Here is an 18,786-nt window from a genome sequence, read left to right as displayed (position 1 = left end):
CTTTTGTTATGTGATATGACGCTGCAGCAAGTTACCAGAGTCAAGATAAAGATGGCTACATCCGTAAACCTAGGATGTGCACAAAGCACCTGCTCTTCAGTCTCCCACACCCAACCAGGCATTTAGGGGTGTAATATATAAATTCTGCAGTTCTTCTGAAAGGACTGACGGGTGGTGCATTGGGAGGAGAGGTCCGTCCTCCAGGGTTCTCTTGCTCCTCTCCTCCTGATGCACGTACATCCTAGGGGTTGAAAGCAAAACTAATGGGATCCACTGAGAGCTGAGTTATAAAAATGAATGTCCACTATTCCGTCATTAGGTCGTAAATACTATGTTGAGTAATCTCATAATGTAACTGCATGGGAAAGATCTTTGAATTTGATCAATTGTATAATTCTAGCTGCATACAGCCACCGCCAGGAGGAGCTAACAGGATATGCAGTGATACATCTATTATTGGAGTTGTATAATTTATGTGTGCAGCCAGGGTCCCTAGTGACATCTTCAGGTAGCCGCTATAACAGTGTCATGGCAAGAAGAGGAAGTAATTCAGTGCCCGGACCCTTCTCATGATGGATGCCGTAGCATCTGCATGCCTTAACTCTATGGTAGGTACGTCAGTGAGTACAGACTGCACAATGATGATTCCAATCTCTCACAGCTACTGTTAGAATGAGATCAACCAGAGAGACTGGCATAGTGTTGAGATATCTACTATGACAGGGGTACTCCATGATGAGCACCTCACTCTTGGCGGAAAACCTTACAAAAAGCAATTGGGCAGATTTACTACTGTGGGCCTAGAAAGTGTTGGAAAATTAGTCAAATTGGTGCAGTTTGGCACAATATTAATGTTTGTACCTCACTAGACACTTTCTTAAAATATTTTAAAAAGGGGGTGTGGCTTAGCAGGAAAGGGCATGGTTTGCCTTAAAGGACGTGGCTTCAAATGTGCCAAAAATGTGCCAAAAGACGGGTACAAAATTCTTTCCCAAAATAATCCAAATCAAAAGTGGTATATGGAAGTTAAAAGTATCTAGCAAACAGGTCATGCAAGATGCCCTAAAATGATCGTACAGCATGCACCGCTGTGATAAATTTGGCGCATTTTGTGCCTGGTCTAAGTTTACGCTGTTTAACTATTAGACAGCATTAGTAAATGTGGGCCAATGTCTAAGTTCTGTCTGCAAAAGAGCTATCTGCTCTCCATGCCTCCTAAATATTATTACGATGACATATTTCATTCCTTGGAAATCACATGAACAAAATTATATTCAATGTTTCCCATGCAGTTAGAAATACAATTATTTGCATACATTACTATGCATATAAAAATATATACACTCATATCACACAGAACCTAGTTGCAGGGAATGTTTAAAAAAAAATGCATTTATGAATCCATATACACAATGGATTTGTTCCTACAGAATCTTTGAAAGAAGACTTTGAACAACGAAGGAGTGTTACATATGTATAATCAGACAGTGGGTGCTAATAATCACCTTCCTGTTCCCTGAGAAAATGAGAGGTATGATCGTTCTCGTTTGACAATGAAATGACAGAGTCAGTTACATGCTAGAATGTTCATGAATCATTTCAGTTCTGATACAATGTTACTGATTTCACAATATTACATTATGGAAATGTGTTATTCACAACAGGATACTTGTATATCAAACATTACAGGGAACTTGTTATTGTGGCTGCCCCCCTTATATTAGGATGTCTAACAGATTCCCTACTAAAGGCCCTTTTACACCGGCCGATAAGCGGCCGGTGCAGCGACCGCCGATCAACGAGACTTTTGCTCGTGTCACACGGAGCTATGGATGGGCACGATCGGTCATTACACCGATCGCTCGTGCCATACATTATTATCATGTCGGCAGCGCATCTCCCTGTTTGCACAGGGAGATGTGCTGCAGTCAACGATAGTATTTAACTTTTTTTTAAATGATACAATCAGCATATGATCGAGCGTTTGCTCCTTCATCTGCTGATCGTTCCCCTGTTTACACAGGGCAATTATTGGCAACAAGCGTTCTATGAACGCTCGTCTGCCCGGTAATCGTCCTGTGTAAATCCCCCTTAACTCTGAACTAAAGGGCATGAAAACTTTCCACAGACAGTGCTATACATCTCAGTCAATAAACGGAACCAAGAACACTACCCTGCAATCCATGATAAAAAATTGTAAAAAAGTTCACGTCCACTGGAAAATAACTTGTCCACTCTATGAGCCCCACCGTTATTCAGCAGAGCTGCTACATTTCCTTGCAGCCCTGGGAAGTCTTTATTTCTTGAGGTGTATTCACACATTCAGATTTTATGCAGGGTTTTTTTATGCAGTGTTTGAAGCCGAATCCAGGTGTAAAGAGGAAGAAAGTATAAAGAATGGATACTACTTCTCTTGTTCGAATCCATTTTTGCTTCAAAAACTTCAAAACCTGCACGTGTAAATACACCATTAGGAATAGAGGTTGGGGCTTACGTTCTTTGCCCCTACTTTAGAGGCCAATTTGCAATTAGGCTTACAAGTTCAGCTTTTGTTGGTCATGTTACAAATGCCTTAATCAATAGGAAACTTGTTTGGTGACAGGCTTCCTTTAAAGAAAACCTTCACAAAAGTTGAAGTGAATGTCCACCTTCAAACTTTTTAGTTTTGTTAATCGAAAAAGGTCCAAAACTGTGCTGATTAATTTCTCAATATGTATTTATACAGATTTAGGGCCCATTTACACAAGCGTGAATAATGTCGGTGTGCTGCGCATAGAAATCACACCCAGCACACGAACCCATTGATTTCAATGTGGCCGTTCACACATGCACGAGTTTTCACGCAGCGAGAGTCCGCTGCGTGAAACTCACTGCATGTCCTATATTGGTGCGTTTTCACGCACCTACGTGCCCATTGAAGTCAAGAGGTGCGGGAAAACCACGCACCGCACACAGATGCACATTCGTGTGTGAGGGTGATTTGCGCATCAATTCGTTGGAAAAAAAAAAAGATGTGCTTTGCGCGTGGGTGAAAAACGCATGCCACTCACAAAGCACATTGATGCATGAGACAAAACACACGGACCAGATTCATGCACGTTTTTCACGCGCGTGAATCTGATACGCTCGTGTGAATGTAGCCTATGGCTCTGTTTTTCTGACAGAGAGCTAAAAAAAACTGCAGGCATGAAGTTAAATGATACAATTCGAACTTCCTGCAGCCACCACTAGGGGGATCTTACTGCATGATAAGGGCTCGTCCAGACACAGTAGAATTGCTGCGGACGGAAAAAACACAGCAGAATACAGTAGCAGCATAGTCGATGAGAATTAACAAATCTCATCCACATGTGTAAAAATTCTGTTCAGAAATTGACCTGCGGTGCGTCATTTTCGGACCGCAGCATGTCAATTCCTGCTGCGGTAAGTGGACAGAATTGCTGTGTTTTTTAGAGGAGATGTCACCATCTCCCAGCATTGTGAAAAACGCAGCAGAATACGCACCATTTTCTGCTGGAAAAAAACGTAGGAAATGGTGCGTTTTTGCCGCAGCGGAAGGTCTGCTACTTTCAACAGAATTTCTGCAGAAATTTTCTGCACCAATTCCGTTGCGAGTGAACAAACTCTAAAACATATACAAGTTCCTAAGCCCCTTTATATTAGCGAATGCATTCAGCAAGAATTTTAGCATTTGACTCTATGTTTATGCAGCAGATTTTTTAGAGCTCTGATATCAAAATTATATATAAAATAAATAAATCAGCACAGGATGTTGGACTTAAAAGAATAGCCTGTTGTTAAAAGGTGGATATTCACTTTAAAGCAACACTATAGTAGCACTAGATTTATACACCTAAACATACTCCAGCTCGTAGAAAGTTCAGTAAACTACAGCTCTCAACTTTCTCAATAACCCAGCTAATGGCATGTAGGCATCAATTCATGTACATCTGTATATTGTACTTGCTATTGAGCTATGGAGCAGAAAGCCCAACTGTATAAGGTGTCCAAGACAAACCTCTTTAGAAGTGCAGTTGAATCTTTCACTACTGCTTGTATGATTGTCAATTGTAGCAGTGATTTTGATCCTGCACACAGGAGATATGTTTTGTGCTGTGTAACCTGGGGCATTTTCCTTTCTCCCTGTTGACAATGACAAGATAAGCCGTTGCATTTCAAAGCAGCAGATGCCGGTGATTATCATATTGCCGGTACGGAAGAAGTCTTTGTTGCAGCCACTAGAACAAGCCAACTTATTGCTTTGTTGATTGCTTTCCAATCTTTTGTTTAGATTTGTGGACAAAGACGAGATAAATATATTTCAATAGATTCCAGTCCAGGTAATGGTAGCAATATTCTATATTCGGGATGGAAGGAAATATTTCCAGAGCCAACTTCATATCACACAGCTTTGGAATTCAAACATAACTTTTATGCATATTACAGGTTAAAATGGAGACACATATAATATTTAGTCTCTCGGTCTCACAGATGTGACTTCATGATGATTATGCATATAATTATTGCAAAGTAAATGCAATACCGCATGTGGAATACTAAAAACTAGATTTACTAACTTTAAAGGAACACTTTGTGCACTATTGCAACCTTTTCTTTAATGCTCTAATGCACTAAAAAAAAACACACAAAAAACAACTTTGCAAGTGTTGAATAAAAAATTCTACCATTTTATGTATACAGCTCCTATGTATACCTATGTGAATCCATGGTTACAGACTACAAAAAAAAGTTTTTCCTCCTGTTCTTGTTAAAGCGTTTGAATGGGATTAGAAAATAGGGTATGTTTATTTTTAAAGTACAACGCCACTCTTGTCCATGGGCTGTGTGTGGTATGAACGCTCAGTTCTATTCAAGGGACAGACTGAATGGAGTGGGGTGAACACTTGACTGCACAATCAGACTACACACAGGTTTGTTTGTGGTATGTAACCTTAAATATGCATTGGTCTGCACTGGAGGTGTAGACAGAAAATGCTTGCACAGTATTAGTAAATCTCTCTCACATAAGATCAGTGAATATAGGGCTAGATGCAATGTTTCCTATAACCTTTAGTGGCTACGGAAGGAGGGGGGGCATATACAGTGAGTTACAGCCATGGCTAGCTGGAGAGAAGTGGATTAGGAGTAATAAAAGGTAACTGTTTAGATTATTATAGGTTGCCAATAAAAAACTAAACTCAATCCAAGGAAAGAACATTAAATCTATGCTACATCATGAAACTATTATTTAAAGGAGTTTTCCCACGAGGGACATTTATGACATATCCACAGGATATGTCATAAATGTCAGATAGATGCGGGTCCCACACCTATCTCTAGAACAGGGCCCCCTAAGCCCTGTTCTACCACTTTGTGTTCTGGATGATTTCCGACCATGAAGGAAGAAACAGCGAAGCTCGCTGACCTATGCTGTTTCCGTAAGCCCCATAGAACTGAATGGTAGTTATGGAAATAGCGTAGCTCACATGCTACACTTCTTCCGTAACTGCCATTCTCTACTATGGGAGCTACGGAAACAGCGTAGCTCAGCGAGTTACGCTGTTTCCATAACTCCCGACCATATAATCAGGAAGTGGCGAGGAGGCAGCGTGAGCACCAAAAACTAGAACGGGTTGTAGGGGGCCCTGTTCTAGAGATAGGTGCGGGCCCCAGAGGTGGGACCTGCATCTGACATTTATGACATATCCTGTGGATATGTCATAAATTTCCCTCATGGGAAAACCCCTTTAACTCTTCAAATGTACCCACCTAATTGCCATCAAGCCATATACTGTATTCTGGGCTGTAAATTGAAAATCTTATTACATATCAAATCTGTCAATGTGACCTATAATAATAAAAAAAAAAATCATGGTCAATTAGTTATACTCAGTCCAATGTTTTACGCAATGGGAAGATTTAGCCGATAATTGAGCAGTGAGTTTCATAGAAAAAAGAAAAATGAGACGACTGTGGCTCTAGTGAAACTTAGGGGTCTGATGTCGGGAAATGTCCCACTGACTATCTGTGACGATAAGACATCTTCCCATGAGTCAATGGTTTTTAAATATTTTAAAACTTGATGAAAATGGTTTATTTATATAATTTTATTATAAAAAAGAAATCCATAAATAATTCACCTATCTATCCAGGGGTATAATGCAAGATTAAGCAATAACAATAATACCTTGTTACATCTTTTCTACTAAGACAATGGTATTGTAAAGAGCACAATATATGTAAGTACAACAAGATCAGAATAACATCCTCTATCTCGGAATGACAAAATGCAGCTGAGTATGCCCTTCTCCATGGTGCAATTGTGATGCAGCATGACCAGTGATTTCGGGGAAGTTCATGAGAGGGCGCGGTGGAGTTATAAGGTTACTTACGTGCCTACTGTGTCTCACAAGATAAGAAAGCCCTGGCAAAGCATTTCATTAAAATATAGATATCAATATCAATAAGAAAGGCAATTGAACAATAACATAAAAAATAATATTCGTAGCCATAATAAGAATAAGAGGCAATAATAGAGATGATAGACGTCATAATGAAAAGTTTATGGTTTAACATAAATTATTCGTCAGAGGAGGATAATCCAAATGTGCGAGTAACATGCCAAACTTGCCAGTGGTGAAACAGAACATATTTGGGTTGATTGGGTTTCATGAAAGTTGTAGTTTGGAATATATATACTATATTAAGTATTTGCAGTTATATCAACAAATAGTCTTGGGATTGTTTATGAGCACCATATAAAAAATTAAAGGGATCGTCCATATGCATTAACAATATAGTTCATTTTGCAGCAAGAGGTAGGAAAATGCTCCTCAATTTCAGTGAAATTCTGCAGACTGGTTGCTAGGGATGTACTGCTACATAATCCTATTGAAAGGACTGTGGTTATTAGGCAATATATCCATAGCAACTAGACGGTCAGACAATTCAGTTGTTCAGCTCTTGAGTGGTGCTTGTTTTAGTGACAGCAGAATAGGGAAAATCAGATTGGCAGAAGCCAAGCAATATCATTCTCACCTCATGCTTCCATCTTGGATATTCCAAAAGTGACAACAGCCATTGGGCACAATTAAAGCACCCATAGAGACACCCAGCTTTCCCAGTCTTCTGAATGCTAAATCTACCTAGTTACGAAGTCATACTGTATATCCCTTATTCCCATTTTATTGCTGGCACACTTGCAGTTAAAAGGGTATTCAAACCTAAAACATTTATGACCTATCCACCAGATTGGTGATAAATATTAGATCGATGGAGGTCTGAATGTTAGGTCTAAAATCCCACACCACCCCCAAGTGGTATACCCCTTTAAGGAGTCAGGAAAGCTGTGTGTAAACGTCAGTGAGAGCTTCAATGGTGGCCATGGTAGTTGACACTCCGCTTTTTAAAAAAAACAGATCTAACTAAAAATGGACTAAATGTAATCTAAATTCCCTTCCTAATCTCAACAGCATTTAGCAGAATGACACGTCCAATATTTTATTAAAAAGTCTAAGAAAAATGCAGTAGGTAACACAAGGCTTGTTACTGCCCATAGATCTGGACTGGTTATATATCAGGATTAACAAATATTATAACACATTACAAAATGTACATAGATCAGCTGTTCATAACACGTACTGTACATAACTGTCCTCTAAATCATATTTGATATTTCATGTGGGTTTTATATTTGAAAACGGTATCTGAAATTATTATTAATAATAATAATAATATTAATAATAATAAAGCATGTATATATATATATATATATATATATATATATATATATATATATATATATATATATATATAGCATTTATACATTTTATTATTTCGCTCAAACCTATTTAATATACGTACAAATATTTGTGATCATGCACTGCAAACATTTCCTGTTACCAAAAATGGGAAACGGTACACAGGAGATATACAGGATAGCACAGATGTAGATATAATATGAAGAATACTTACTCTACATATTTGCCCCACGTTCCCAGGTCAGACATAGCCATGAACACGCAGTTTGTGAGGATAGTGCACATTATAAAGATACTGAACAATGTGAAAATATCTGTCAAGGAAAATACTTTGTATTGAAATGATATTTACACATACAAATGATGGACAGTGTATATTTAATGGTCCAGATAACTGACTTTTTGGAGACTATTGTTTTCTGGTAGAACCTATGAGAAGTCTCCACCATTTCCACCCACCTCTAAAAAGGGAACCACAACTTTATTGTGGCTGAAAGCTTCACAGACATGGAGACTCTGGCACTAGCAATGATTGATCTTAAGTTATTGAAGCCTTAAAACACATTTTCTCCCCTGTTATGTAAATTTACTTGATTTTCCAGGAATGTCACTTTTGAGTAAAATACAGCATAGACTTCTCATTTTTGGCTGCATGGTTTTTGAAGATGTTTTAACTGTAAATATAGGGTGGCCAAAAACAAGCATTTCAAAACTGCGGCCATTACTTGTGGCTTCGCCATAAAGAAAAGTCCTTTTTAAAAAGAAGCCGGCTGATTGTTGCAGGCAGGGGCGGATTATAATGGAGGGCAATCTGGGCAAGTGCCCGGGGCCCAAGGCAACAAGGGGGCCCAATGGAAAAAAAAATTATAGAAAAATTAATTTCCATTTAAAAAGCTCAGTTGCGCTGCTGTGCATTGTCTACTTAAAGGGAATGTGTCGCTAGAAATTTTTAGATATTTTTTTCAGTTAAACAATTAGTATTTAAGTGATTACATATTGTTTTCATTTTTTTACAAGTCAGGAAATATTATAAATTAGATTCTAATTTATAAAATTGCCATGTGCTGGCCACTAGAGGGAGCAGTTCCCAAAATTGCAGCATGGTCACTGTGGTAAAGCAACCTCATTGATTTCTGCTGCAAATTTGGGGTGGACACACTCTGCTCTAGTGTCCTCACACAATCCCCCCTCCCTTCTTCTGGCTAGTGCCAGTAGAGGGAGGGGTTTGAATGTCTTCAAACCTCCTACACTGTGTGCCGCCATTTTCTGAGCGACTGCACAGTGGTAGGAGGTTCTACAGCGAGAAGCGAGGCGAGGAGACGAGCGGGGAGACCAGCGAACAGCGAGGAGAACAGAACGGGAAGGCGGTAAGAAACTATGTCATGTGGTAATGCGGAGATGGGGTTGTTAGTAGCGGCTGCACTAATGCACATGATGCTTCGTTGAACATATGGCCGGAAGCCACGGCCGGAAATCATCATATTAATGTCCGGCAGCGGCTTCCGTTCCACATGAAAATGGCGCCGGATTGCGCTCTACCAACGAGCTTCGTTTTGGTCTGTGTGGGAACGGCGCATGCGCGGTTCCCACACAGACGGCGCACGCTTCTGAGAATGGAACGGCTCCCATTTGCATTCGCTATGGGGTTGTATGTGCCGTATAGCATCTCGACACATACAGAGATGAAAAAAAAATGGCAGCCCCCATAGAGTAGTAAAAGTATGAATACAGTAAAAAGTAGAAAGTGACAACACAAATAAATAAATTTTTTGTTTATATTATATTTAAAAAAAATTAAAAAAAATCATGACACCTTCCATTTAACTTTATTTCTCATCCAGCGTTTGCGATTTTACTCTCTGATGATAGGCTGTCCACTGCCCCCGGTCTCCGCCTCCAGCAGCAAGATTCTCCTCCTATCACTACCTTCAGCTCATTCCCGAGCAGAACACAGCAATGATCATTGGTGGGTAAGTGATGGAAACTAAGGCTGGCCAATAGGATGGCTTAATGAAGCATCTCCTGATTCTAACTCCACCCCCTATCTCTGCTGCATCCAATGTGAAGTTAAGAGGAGCTTCAAATCCCGCCCACCCTTCTTTCCCGCTCTGGGTCACTCACCACTCCAGCAGTAAGGGAGTGATGATGCAGAAGTCTGAAGCAATTTGTGTGTTCCATCCTGATTCCTGCTTCAGAGTGCCCGCCCTGCCTCAGCGGTGCCACTGCCCTGCAAACGGTACAGCTCAGCAGCACACCAGACAAAGCAGACCACAGCGTTTGGACACCAGTCTCTGCACAGCCGTGACCAGTGACCAGCCTGAGCCTCAAAGGAACATTCAATCGAATCCAGCAGCACACTGCAGCAGGTATGCAAAATGTAAAAAAAAAATCTGCATGGGGTGTGTGTGTGGGGGGGGGGGGGGATAGCAGCACACAAGATAATCTGTATGGGGGGATGGGAAGTAGGAGCAACAGCCCACAAAATAATCTGTATGGGAGGATGGGAAATAGGAGCAACAGCCCATAAAATAATCTGTAGGGGGGAATAAATAGAAGCAGCACACAAGATATTCTGTGTGGGGGGATGGCAAATAGCACATTTGTAGTTAAAGAGGCTCTGTCACCAGATTTTGCAACCCCTATCTGCTATTTCAGCAGATAGGCGCTGCAATGTAGATTACAGTGACGTTTTTATTTTAAAAAAAACGAGCATTTTTGGCCAAGTTATGACCATTTTTGTATTTATGTAAATGAGGCTTGCAGAAGTACAACTGGGCATGTTTACAGTAAAAGTCCAACTGGGCGTGTATTATGTGTGTTACATCGGGGCGTTTTTACTTCTTTTACTACCTGGGCGTTCTGACGAGAAGTATCATCCACTTCTCTTCAGAACGCCCAGCTTCTGGCAGTGCACAGACACACAGCGTATTCTAGAGAGATCACGCTGTGACCACTCACTTCCTGCCCCAGGTCCTGCATCGTGTCGGCCACATCGGCACCAGAGGCTACAGTTGATTCTGCAGCAGCATCAGCGTTTGCAGGTAAGTAGCTACATCGACTTACCTGCAAACGCCGATGCTGCTGCAGAATCATCTGTAGCCTCTGGTGCCGATGTGTCCTCGCTCGTCCGACACGATGCAGGACCTGTGAGTGACGACACAGCGTGATCTCTCGAGAACACGCTGTGTCTGCACTGCCAGAAGCTGGGCGTTGTGAAGAGAAGTGGATGATACTTCTCGTCAGAACGCCCAGCTAGTAAAAGTAGTAAAAACGCCCCGATGTAACACACATAATACACGCCCACTTGGACTTTTACTGTAAACACGCCCAGTTGGACTTTTGCAAGCCTCATTTGCATAAATACAAAAATGATCATAACTTGGACAAAAATGCTCGTTTTTTAAAAATAAAAACGTTACTCTTATCTACATTGCAGCGCCGATCACATGCAATAGCAGATAGGGGTTGCCAAATCTGGTGACAGAGCCTCTTTAAGTTCATTTAAAACTGCATTCAGTTTTGATTTGGTTTTTGGTGCAGTTTTTTATTTTACAGGTGAAACACGTTTATGTAACAGATTATATTTTATAGCAGATGTTTATATTTTATATAAGTGGACACTTTAAAATGTTTTATTTGTTATGTGCTCTATTGTCTGATATACAAAACTTTGACAATTGACAGCACTTATTGTGAATTCTATGGTTATGGATCTGTTTTCATATTAAATATGTTTGCTCTGTTCAAAACTATGGCTACTTGCATCTTTTCTGGTCTTCTCTTTTAAATTTGCTTTAATAATTATCTTAAAGAGGCTCTGTCACCACATTATAAGTGTCCTGTCTCCTACATAAGGAGATGGGCGCTGTAATGTAGGTGACAGTAATGCTTTTTATTTAAAAAAACGATCTTTTTTCACAACGTTAGGAGCGATTTTGGTTTATGCTAATGAGCTTTCTTAATGCCCAAGTGGGCGTACTTTTACTTTCGACCAAGTGGGCGTTGTACAGAGGAGTGCATGACGCTGACCAATCAGCATCATGCACTCCTCTCCATTCATTTACACTGCACTAGCGATATAGATATATCACTATGTGTAGCTTCATACACAAACCCTAACATTACTACAGTGTCCTGATAATGAATGCACATGAAATCCAGCCTGGACGTCATGTGTACTCAGAATCCTGACACTTCTGACTCTTTGGTGCGTTTTTGTCGCAGCAAAATATTTGCGTTTTTCAACGGAATTGCTGCAGAAAATGTGTGGACGAGCCCTTCCACTTCCATCTCCGTTGTGGATCTTTAGAGCTAGTCAGTGTTATCGTTGGTGTCTATTTTGTTCGGGGGCCTTCTCTTGTCAGGTTTGTAGTTGTGCCATATTCTTTCCATTTTGCTATAATGAATGTAATGGTGCTCTGTGGGAAGGTCAAAGTTTGGGATATTTTTTTATAACCCAACCCTGATCTATACTTCTCTGCAACTTTGTCTATGACCTGTTTAGAGAGCTCCTTGGTCTTCATGTTGCTTGCTTAGTGGATTTGTAGACTCCATATTTATACTGAACGTCGTGACAGATCATGTGACGCTTTGCTTGCCTACAAGTGGATCTTATTCAACTAATTATGCCACCTTAAGTTAATTGGCGTAAACAGACCTTATTTAGGAATTCATTGCACTGTTACACTCAAATTTTTTAGTTCTTAGTTATTTTTTATTATTTGCTTTCAAACAAGGTATTTTTTTTTCTGTAACAATTTAGACTATTCTGTCACGTTCATTACATAAAATCAAACTTAAAATCCATTTTAATTCCAGGTTGTAATGCAAAGAACAGAAAAAGCACCGAGGATGTGAAGTCTTTCGCAAGGCACTGCAGATGCCATAGGAATAAGGGAGTACAGTGAAATTAAATACACAGAATAAAAACCTAAAAGGTGAATACATAATAAATACATAACCTAAAAGGTGAATACATAATACATACTGTTTAGAAATGTTGCATGCCATTGTTATTTGCTACCTTTGTTTTGCACAACATAAAGCAGACGGATAACACTTTTGTAGAACATATGATGGCGAGTCAGCATCACAGACAGAATGTCATTTAACTTGAAAGGATATGAATGTACCAAAATTTTGATTGCAGCTCTTCTGATAGGATGGAAAGGGCTAATTATATACAAAGCAGGTGTGGCACTAAATCTGAAGATTGTCTTTCCTCTGTTTAGTACTATAAATGTCTAGGGGGAAAAAAAGCAAAAGAATGCAGTGAAATAATTACCACAGATTTAAGAGACCATGACGTGTGAGAAGTGTATTGTTTACTAGAATATTGGTTCAACAAAAATCTGGAATCATTAGGCCTCATGCACACGGCCAAACTGCGTCCCTGTACAAATTCTACGGAGCCTTAATACAGCACCCAAAAAAAATCCATTTTCATATGCCTCAAATTTTATACAGAGTCATACAGATGTTTATTCTCCTGGATTCATACTGAATTTGAGAGAAAGTAGATTGCACCATGTTCCACCCGATGTCATTTTACGGAGATGTATAGGGGAGAATACCTCCATAAGATGGTGCTATTCAGAGTCACCGTACGGTAGTATAGTAAGGAACCCTAGGGACTCTGTGTGCCGCTGTACATACTCCATCTACAAAGCCCTGCTGTGTGCATGAACCCAAAATGGTAAAGAACAACAAAGGTTAATAAAATAGCCTATGCCAATATAAGCCGGTTAGTCATTGGTGGCAAGTTATAGAATGTAATCTACGAAAAGAAGTTCCTGCACCATAGGGGAATGCACATGCTTCATATATAAAACAATAAAGACTAATATATTTTTCAACCTTATGCTGAATTTCACAATGTATTACCATAACTAAGAAAATGTTAATTTTTCAAAGGTCAAACTTCAACTGACTAAAAGACATATACTGTAGTTAAATGAAAAAATTCTGGCTTCTTGAAGACGGAGACTAGAAACTTACTGCATAAAGTTTTGTTAATAATTCATAAGCAGTATGCAGGAAGCTTCTGAGCTCCCTCTAGTGGTGGCCTCAGGCAGCCAGGATTTTATAAAGTAACCGTAGGTGTATGCAAGGAATTTGGAGCTCTGAATCAGAAGAGCTCTGAAAACAAAGATATTTTAAGAAATTAATCAGCACTTATTTATATTAAAATAATAGTACTCAGTTGTGGAAATTCCCTTTAAAAGTAGGCAACAATGTCCTCCTTCAATTAGTATCATAGTTGGGACATTGGTTGGTTACCCTACATTTTCAAGTTAAACATGACTCTTAAAGTAAAATAAGACTTTTAAAATGAAAATCTGCAAAAGTGGTATAGCTAAACGTTACTGAACCCTATTGCAATTCATTGAAGGGTCCTCACTCCAGGCTGTGATATCTAATAACCAATTTACCATACTGTATATGTAAACTATAGCTCCCAGCAAGAATGGTATCATGATTCATGGTACTTTACTCACACAATCATAAATGGATAACCAAAATCATTTAAAATAAAATGAATATAAACACAACAGCAAATTAAAATCTAGATTTAAAATCAAATTTTGATCTTTGCTATGTATAAATTCATTTTTAGTCAAAATATTTCAAGCTTATTATACCGAACTTAAAAAAAAAACATTTTAAAAAGAAAAGTAAACATGAAATATATTCTACTGAGCTTTATGTCAATTCTGAGATATAGGGAGGTGAGGAATGAATCAGGCTGATGTTACCTTCTTATTTTTGTAGAAAGGGTCAATATCCTCCAGGGGTTGCCCAATGAGACGTGAAGGAAAGTCCCCAAAGATTCGAGGCAGCTGTTTGCCAGCCTCCAAGTCGGGATGTGGTGTAGGTAATCCCTCTTTATTTTCATTGTTCTCTCCTTCTCTGTATTCATGTTTAGCACTTCTGGCCTGTTCCTCAGCGATACGCTTCTCAATAGCAGCCAATGATTCTGGGGTGAAACGGCGGAAGCTGTCAGGACTTGGTGGCAACAACAGGACTGCCATATTTTCATCCTGCTCCTTCTGTCCTAATTTTTACTTATAGCATTGGAAACAGCTGAAACAAAAACAAAAAAAAAGAGCAAATTGAGTTTATGTATCTACGAGAGGCAACCATGTCACTTTTCCCTGGATAATTTCAGGAGTCGGATTTCAAGTTTATGACTCATGGCTTTACAGAAGAGAAATTACTGGAATAGTAAAAGGGGGTGATCTCTACCTACCACCTGTCATGTTCAACATTATATAAATAGTACCTACAGGTATATGTGGTACATGTTCTGCATTTTGGAGACGGTCCCATCAGAGTTGTAGCTAGGCATACCTTCACCCTGGCCAAGGAAGAGTGGCTTTTTGGCAACTCCCATGGCACCCTACACCAGGCGAACCTGCTCTGCCAGCCCCTTACTATGTACACCCCTGAATCCCATAATGGTAAACCAAATTATTGTTTGCTGATCTATGGCCATGTTTGAAAATGTGAATGAAATAAACCATAACAACTTTCAATCAAAATTTAGTTTCTGACAACTTTAAGACCAAACTAGATTTAGCCAGTTATTACGCCAGTATGAAATAAACATCATAAAGATATTTATGCAGAGGAAGACAAATTTATATGCATATGGAACTAAAATAGAATAATAAAACATCAAAATTATCTGTGCTGACCAATGTGTTATCCATAATTTAAAGGTGGCCTATAGTTAGCCCTTCCAAAATATAGCATAATTCCCTTATTCTGCACTGTGGGAAGGGTAATGGACCATATTTACTAATGCTGTCAAATAGTTAGACAGCGCAAACTTGGACCAGTAAAGCACAAAATACACCAAATTTATCACAGTGGTGCATGCTGTATGAAAAATTTGGCGCATTTTGCATGACCTGTTACACACTTTTCTCTTCCTAATACAATATTTAATTTGCCCGTTTTTCACCAGAATTTTGTGCCTGTTTTTTTGGCGAACATTTTAACGATTCAAGCCATGCCCTTTACTGATAATTCACATCCCCTTTCCAGGTAAGTCACACCCCTTTTCAAGACACTTTTAAAAGTGTTTAGAAAGTAGTGATAATCAAAATTGCGCCAAAATTTGGTGCATTTGTCAACACATTCTGGACCCAGACACAGTGGTAAATCTTCTCTATTGTCTTTAAATAACTCATACAGTGATCCTCCTGAATTTCATCCGTGTATCTTAATCAAATTGGTTGCTCATGTATATGCTCTAGGCAGCAAAAACTTGGCAGCTTCCTCTACAAGCTTACAGCTGCTTGGCCTGTCGTGTGACCTCATATTCACTTCTGTGCAACAATTTAGGTGTTAAAGGGAAGGTGTCACGAAAATATTTTTTTTTATATAATATTGCTTTTAGTATGTCATTAAAATACATTATATTTATTTGTGTTTTTGTGTTGTACTTTTTACTTTTTTCTTTCTTTTACTTCTCTATGGGGCTGCCATTTTTTTTTCATCTCTGTATGTGTCGATTAACGACACATACAGAGATGGAATAAGGCACATACATCCCAATAGAGAATGCGAACGGGAGCTGTTCCATTCACTATAGCGTACGCCGTCTGTGTGGGAACGGCGCATGCGCCGCTCCCACACAGACCGAAAGGAAGGTCTTTGGTAGAGCAACATCCGGCTCCATTTTCATGTGGACCGGAAGCCGCGGCCGGACAGTAAGATGAAGACTTCCGGTCGCGGCTTCTGGCCATATGTTGAAGGCAGTGCAGACGCAAGGACTAGGAGCGGAGGCGGCAGGAGCAGGTAAGTTATGTTTGTGTATGTGATGTGTGTGTATGTTAGTGTTATACTGTCTGATTACCACTGTATCTAATCCTCCTACACTGTGCATTCGCTCAGAAAATGGCGGCACACAGTGTAGGAGGTTTGAACATTCAACCCGCTCCTTTCTCCTGGCACTAGCTAGGATAAAGGAGGGGGGATTGTGTGAGGACACTAGAGCGACCGTGTCTACTCCAAATTTGAAGCATAAAGCAATGAGGTTGCTTTACCACATGCAAATTCTGCAATTTTGGGAATTGCTCCCTCTAGTGACCAGCACATGGAAATGTTATAAATTAGAATCTAATTTATAATATTTCCTGACTTGTGAAAATTTTTTAAAAATTCAAACAATGTGTAATCATTTATATACTAACTGTTTAACTGAAAAAAAAAAAAAGATTTCTAGCGACACATTCCCTTTAAGCCATCACTGAGGTTCAAGCCCTCAGACTCATTCATAGAAAGGAAAACTCATTTGCACCCAATAAAATTTCCCTAAAACAAACAGACAGACAAAGACAGCTCAACAACGCACTGAAAATGTGAATATGATACATGGGAAATTAAAAGGGAAACTGCTGTATTAGTATTTCGGGACCCTCATGCTGTGTTGTTGCAGCCGTTTTCTTTATTCCTTCACTAGGTGGCATTTGTGCAGTCGTGCAATAGGCCACTGTCTAGTATTGAAGGGAGAAGATATGCTACATGGAAGAAAATAGTGGTTAATCAGGCCACTGAAAACATTATGTATATTGCATCCTGTTGCGTTTATTGAATGTTTTGATAAGGTAAGGCAAGGTGCTTCGCTTGTTTACATCTAAATTTAGGGCGCTGGGATGTGCGGCCCGGGCTCCATCTTAAGGCTACATGTGCCGTTCTGTAACAGAGTAACGGCAGACGCAAGAGCGTGTGAGCATCATCATCTGGGGCAGGGCTTAGAGTATAAAATGGTGGCGAGCTTGTCAAACAGTGTTCAGTGTTGGGAGGAAATTAGCGTGACTTGAGCTCTGCGTTACCAAGAGAGGCGTTGCTATAGGCGGGAAGTAGTGAAGAGCTGCTATTGGTAGAAACCGACTGTGAGGAGCTGGAAATGAGGAGCATGGAGAGGAATGTTGAGGTGCTACGTTAGTATCTATCATTGTGCCTAGGGTAGCGAAAGGTCCTGAAGAGAAAGCAGAGGATGGTGTGGCATATCACGACTGTACAGATAGATGAATAGTTAGCGGTGAAGGGCACGTAAAAGTGAGACGTGCCCGAAGTCAGTCAGAAAGGAGTAACGGTCAGTGGCCGGCATAGTGAAAGACTAAGGGTTGAGAATCACTCCATTTTGAGACTTACAGAGCCTTTTATATAGCAGCCAGTAGCCACCATATCATGGGTCACTAGGCCCGAGGTTACGCAACTAACAGCCACCATCTTGAGGCAGATAGACCTTGTATCAAGGAGGGGTGCCTTTGACCCGGTGTCTGCCGGTCATACAAATCACGCTAGCCATCTTGTCAGGGTGAGCTGTAAACTGATCTTGTGCCTCCCAAAGTGGAAGATTGCAAATATTGTCTGTGGGCACCATTAGCACCGGCAAGAATTGTATATAATTGAAAGTACAAGTCAAGTTTTGCCATTATAACTCCTGATTCATTTCATCTTTCTCCGCAGCATCCCTGCAGGGTTTCCACCATCTTGATAGATGTAATTAAATTGTTATAACCACGCTCCTAGTTTAAATGAATTTATCAAGTTTTGGAAAATTGTTCTAAATTTAGGTTCCATATAACTAAAAACTGGGAACCTTCCGTTATTAAGTTCATTTGCCCTACAATGCTCTTCAGATCATTCGTAAACAAAAGAAATTGATAGATCTTTTATCCGATACAGTCCACCAAGCTGAGAGCCAGTTGAGGACTCTCAGAATCAGTTTAGCAAAGTCTTAAAAGGGCAATTGACAAAGGGTTGTTCATTAATTATTTAAACTCTGATTCAAGAGAAGACCTTAAAGGGATTCTCCTAATTCAGATTTTAAATAATTCATGGATGACTCTTCCTAAAATATTTCTGTATCTGTTACTTGTTATGGATATAGCTAAGCATATGATCCAGGGAGAAGTTTCCTGGTAATTTTATTATCTACAGTCACTTCATTCAAAGTTGTTGTTATGGTATTTTTGGTGGATATAACATTAAAGAGGCTCTGTCACCACAT

At 39.7% G+C, this 18,786-nt stretch overlaps 1 protein-coding gene and 1 long non-coding RNA gene across 5 annotated transcripts in view; one reads left to right on the top strand and one right to left on the bottom strand.

Moving 5' to 3' along the window:
- Window positions 1-18,786, bottom strand: part of LOC142652004 (sodium channel protein type 5 subunit alpha-like) — a 358,710-nt gene that overhangs the window by 222,978 nt on the left and 116,946 nt on the right. Inside the window, exons 2-4 of the mRNA XM_075827343.1 lie at window positions 14,516-14,843; window positions 12,885-13,003; window positions 7,975-8,064 (exon numbers count right to left, since the gene is read on the bottom strand). Coding sequence (XP_075683458.1) covers window positions 7,975-8,064; window positions 12,885-13,003; window positions 14,516-14,791 — 485 coding nt within the window. The 5' untranslated portion in view covers window positions 14,792-14,843. The remainder of the gene's footprint in view (window positions 1-7,974; window positions 8,065-12,884; window positions 13,004-14,515; window positions 14,844-18,786) is intronic.
- The window catches only part of LOC142652005 (uncharacterized), a 94,166-nt gene continuing 85,256 nt past the window's right edge, over window positions 9,877-18,786 (top strand). For 3 of the 4 annotated variants that reach the window (XR_012847757.1, XR_012847756.1, XR_012847755.1), the window contains exons 1-3: window positions 9,877-10,126; window positions 12,579-12,697; window positions 14,532-14,634. This is a non-coding gene — a long non-coding RNA (uncharacterized LOC142652005). The remainder of the gene's footprint in view (window positions 10,127-12,578; window positions 12,698-14,531; window positions 14,635-18,786) is intronic. The other variant, XR_012847758.1, reaches the window with a different exon arrangement.

The sequence above is a fragment of the Rhinoderma darwinii genome, chromosome 5, assembly GCF_050947455.1.
Source record: "Rhinoderma darwinii isolate aRhiDar2 chromosome 5, aRhiDar2.hap1, whole genome shotgun sequence".
Lineage (NCBI taxonomy): Eukaryota > Metazoa > Chordata > Amphibia > Anura > Rhinodermatidae > Rhinoderma > Rhinoderma darwinii.
This window is presented reverse-complemented; position numbering and strand designations above follow the sequence as displayed.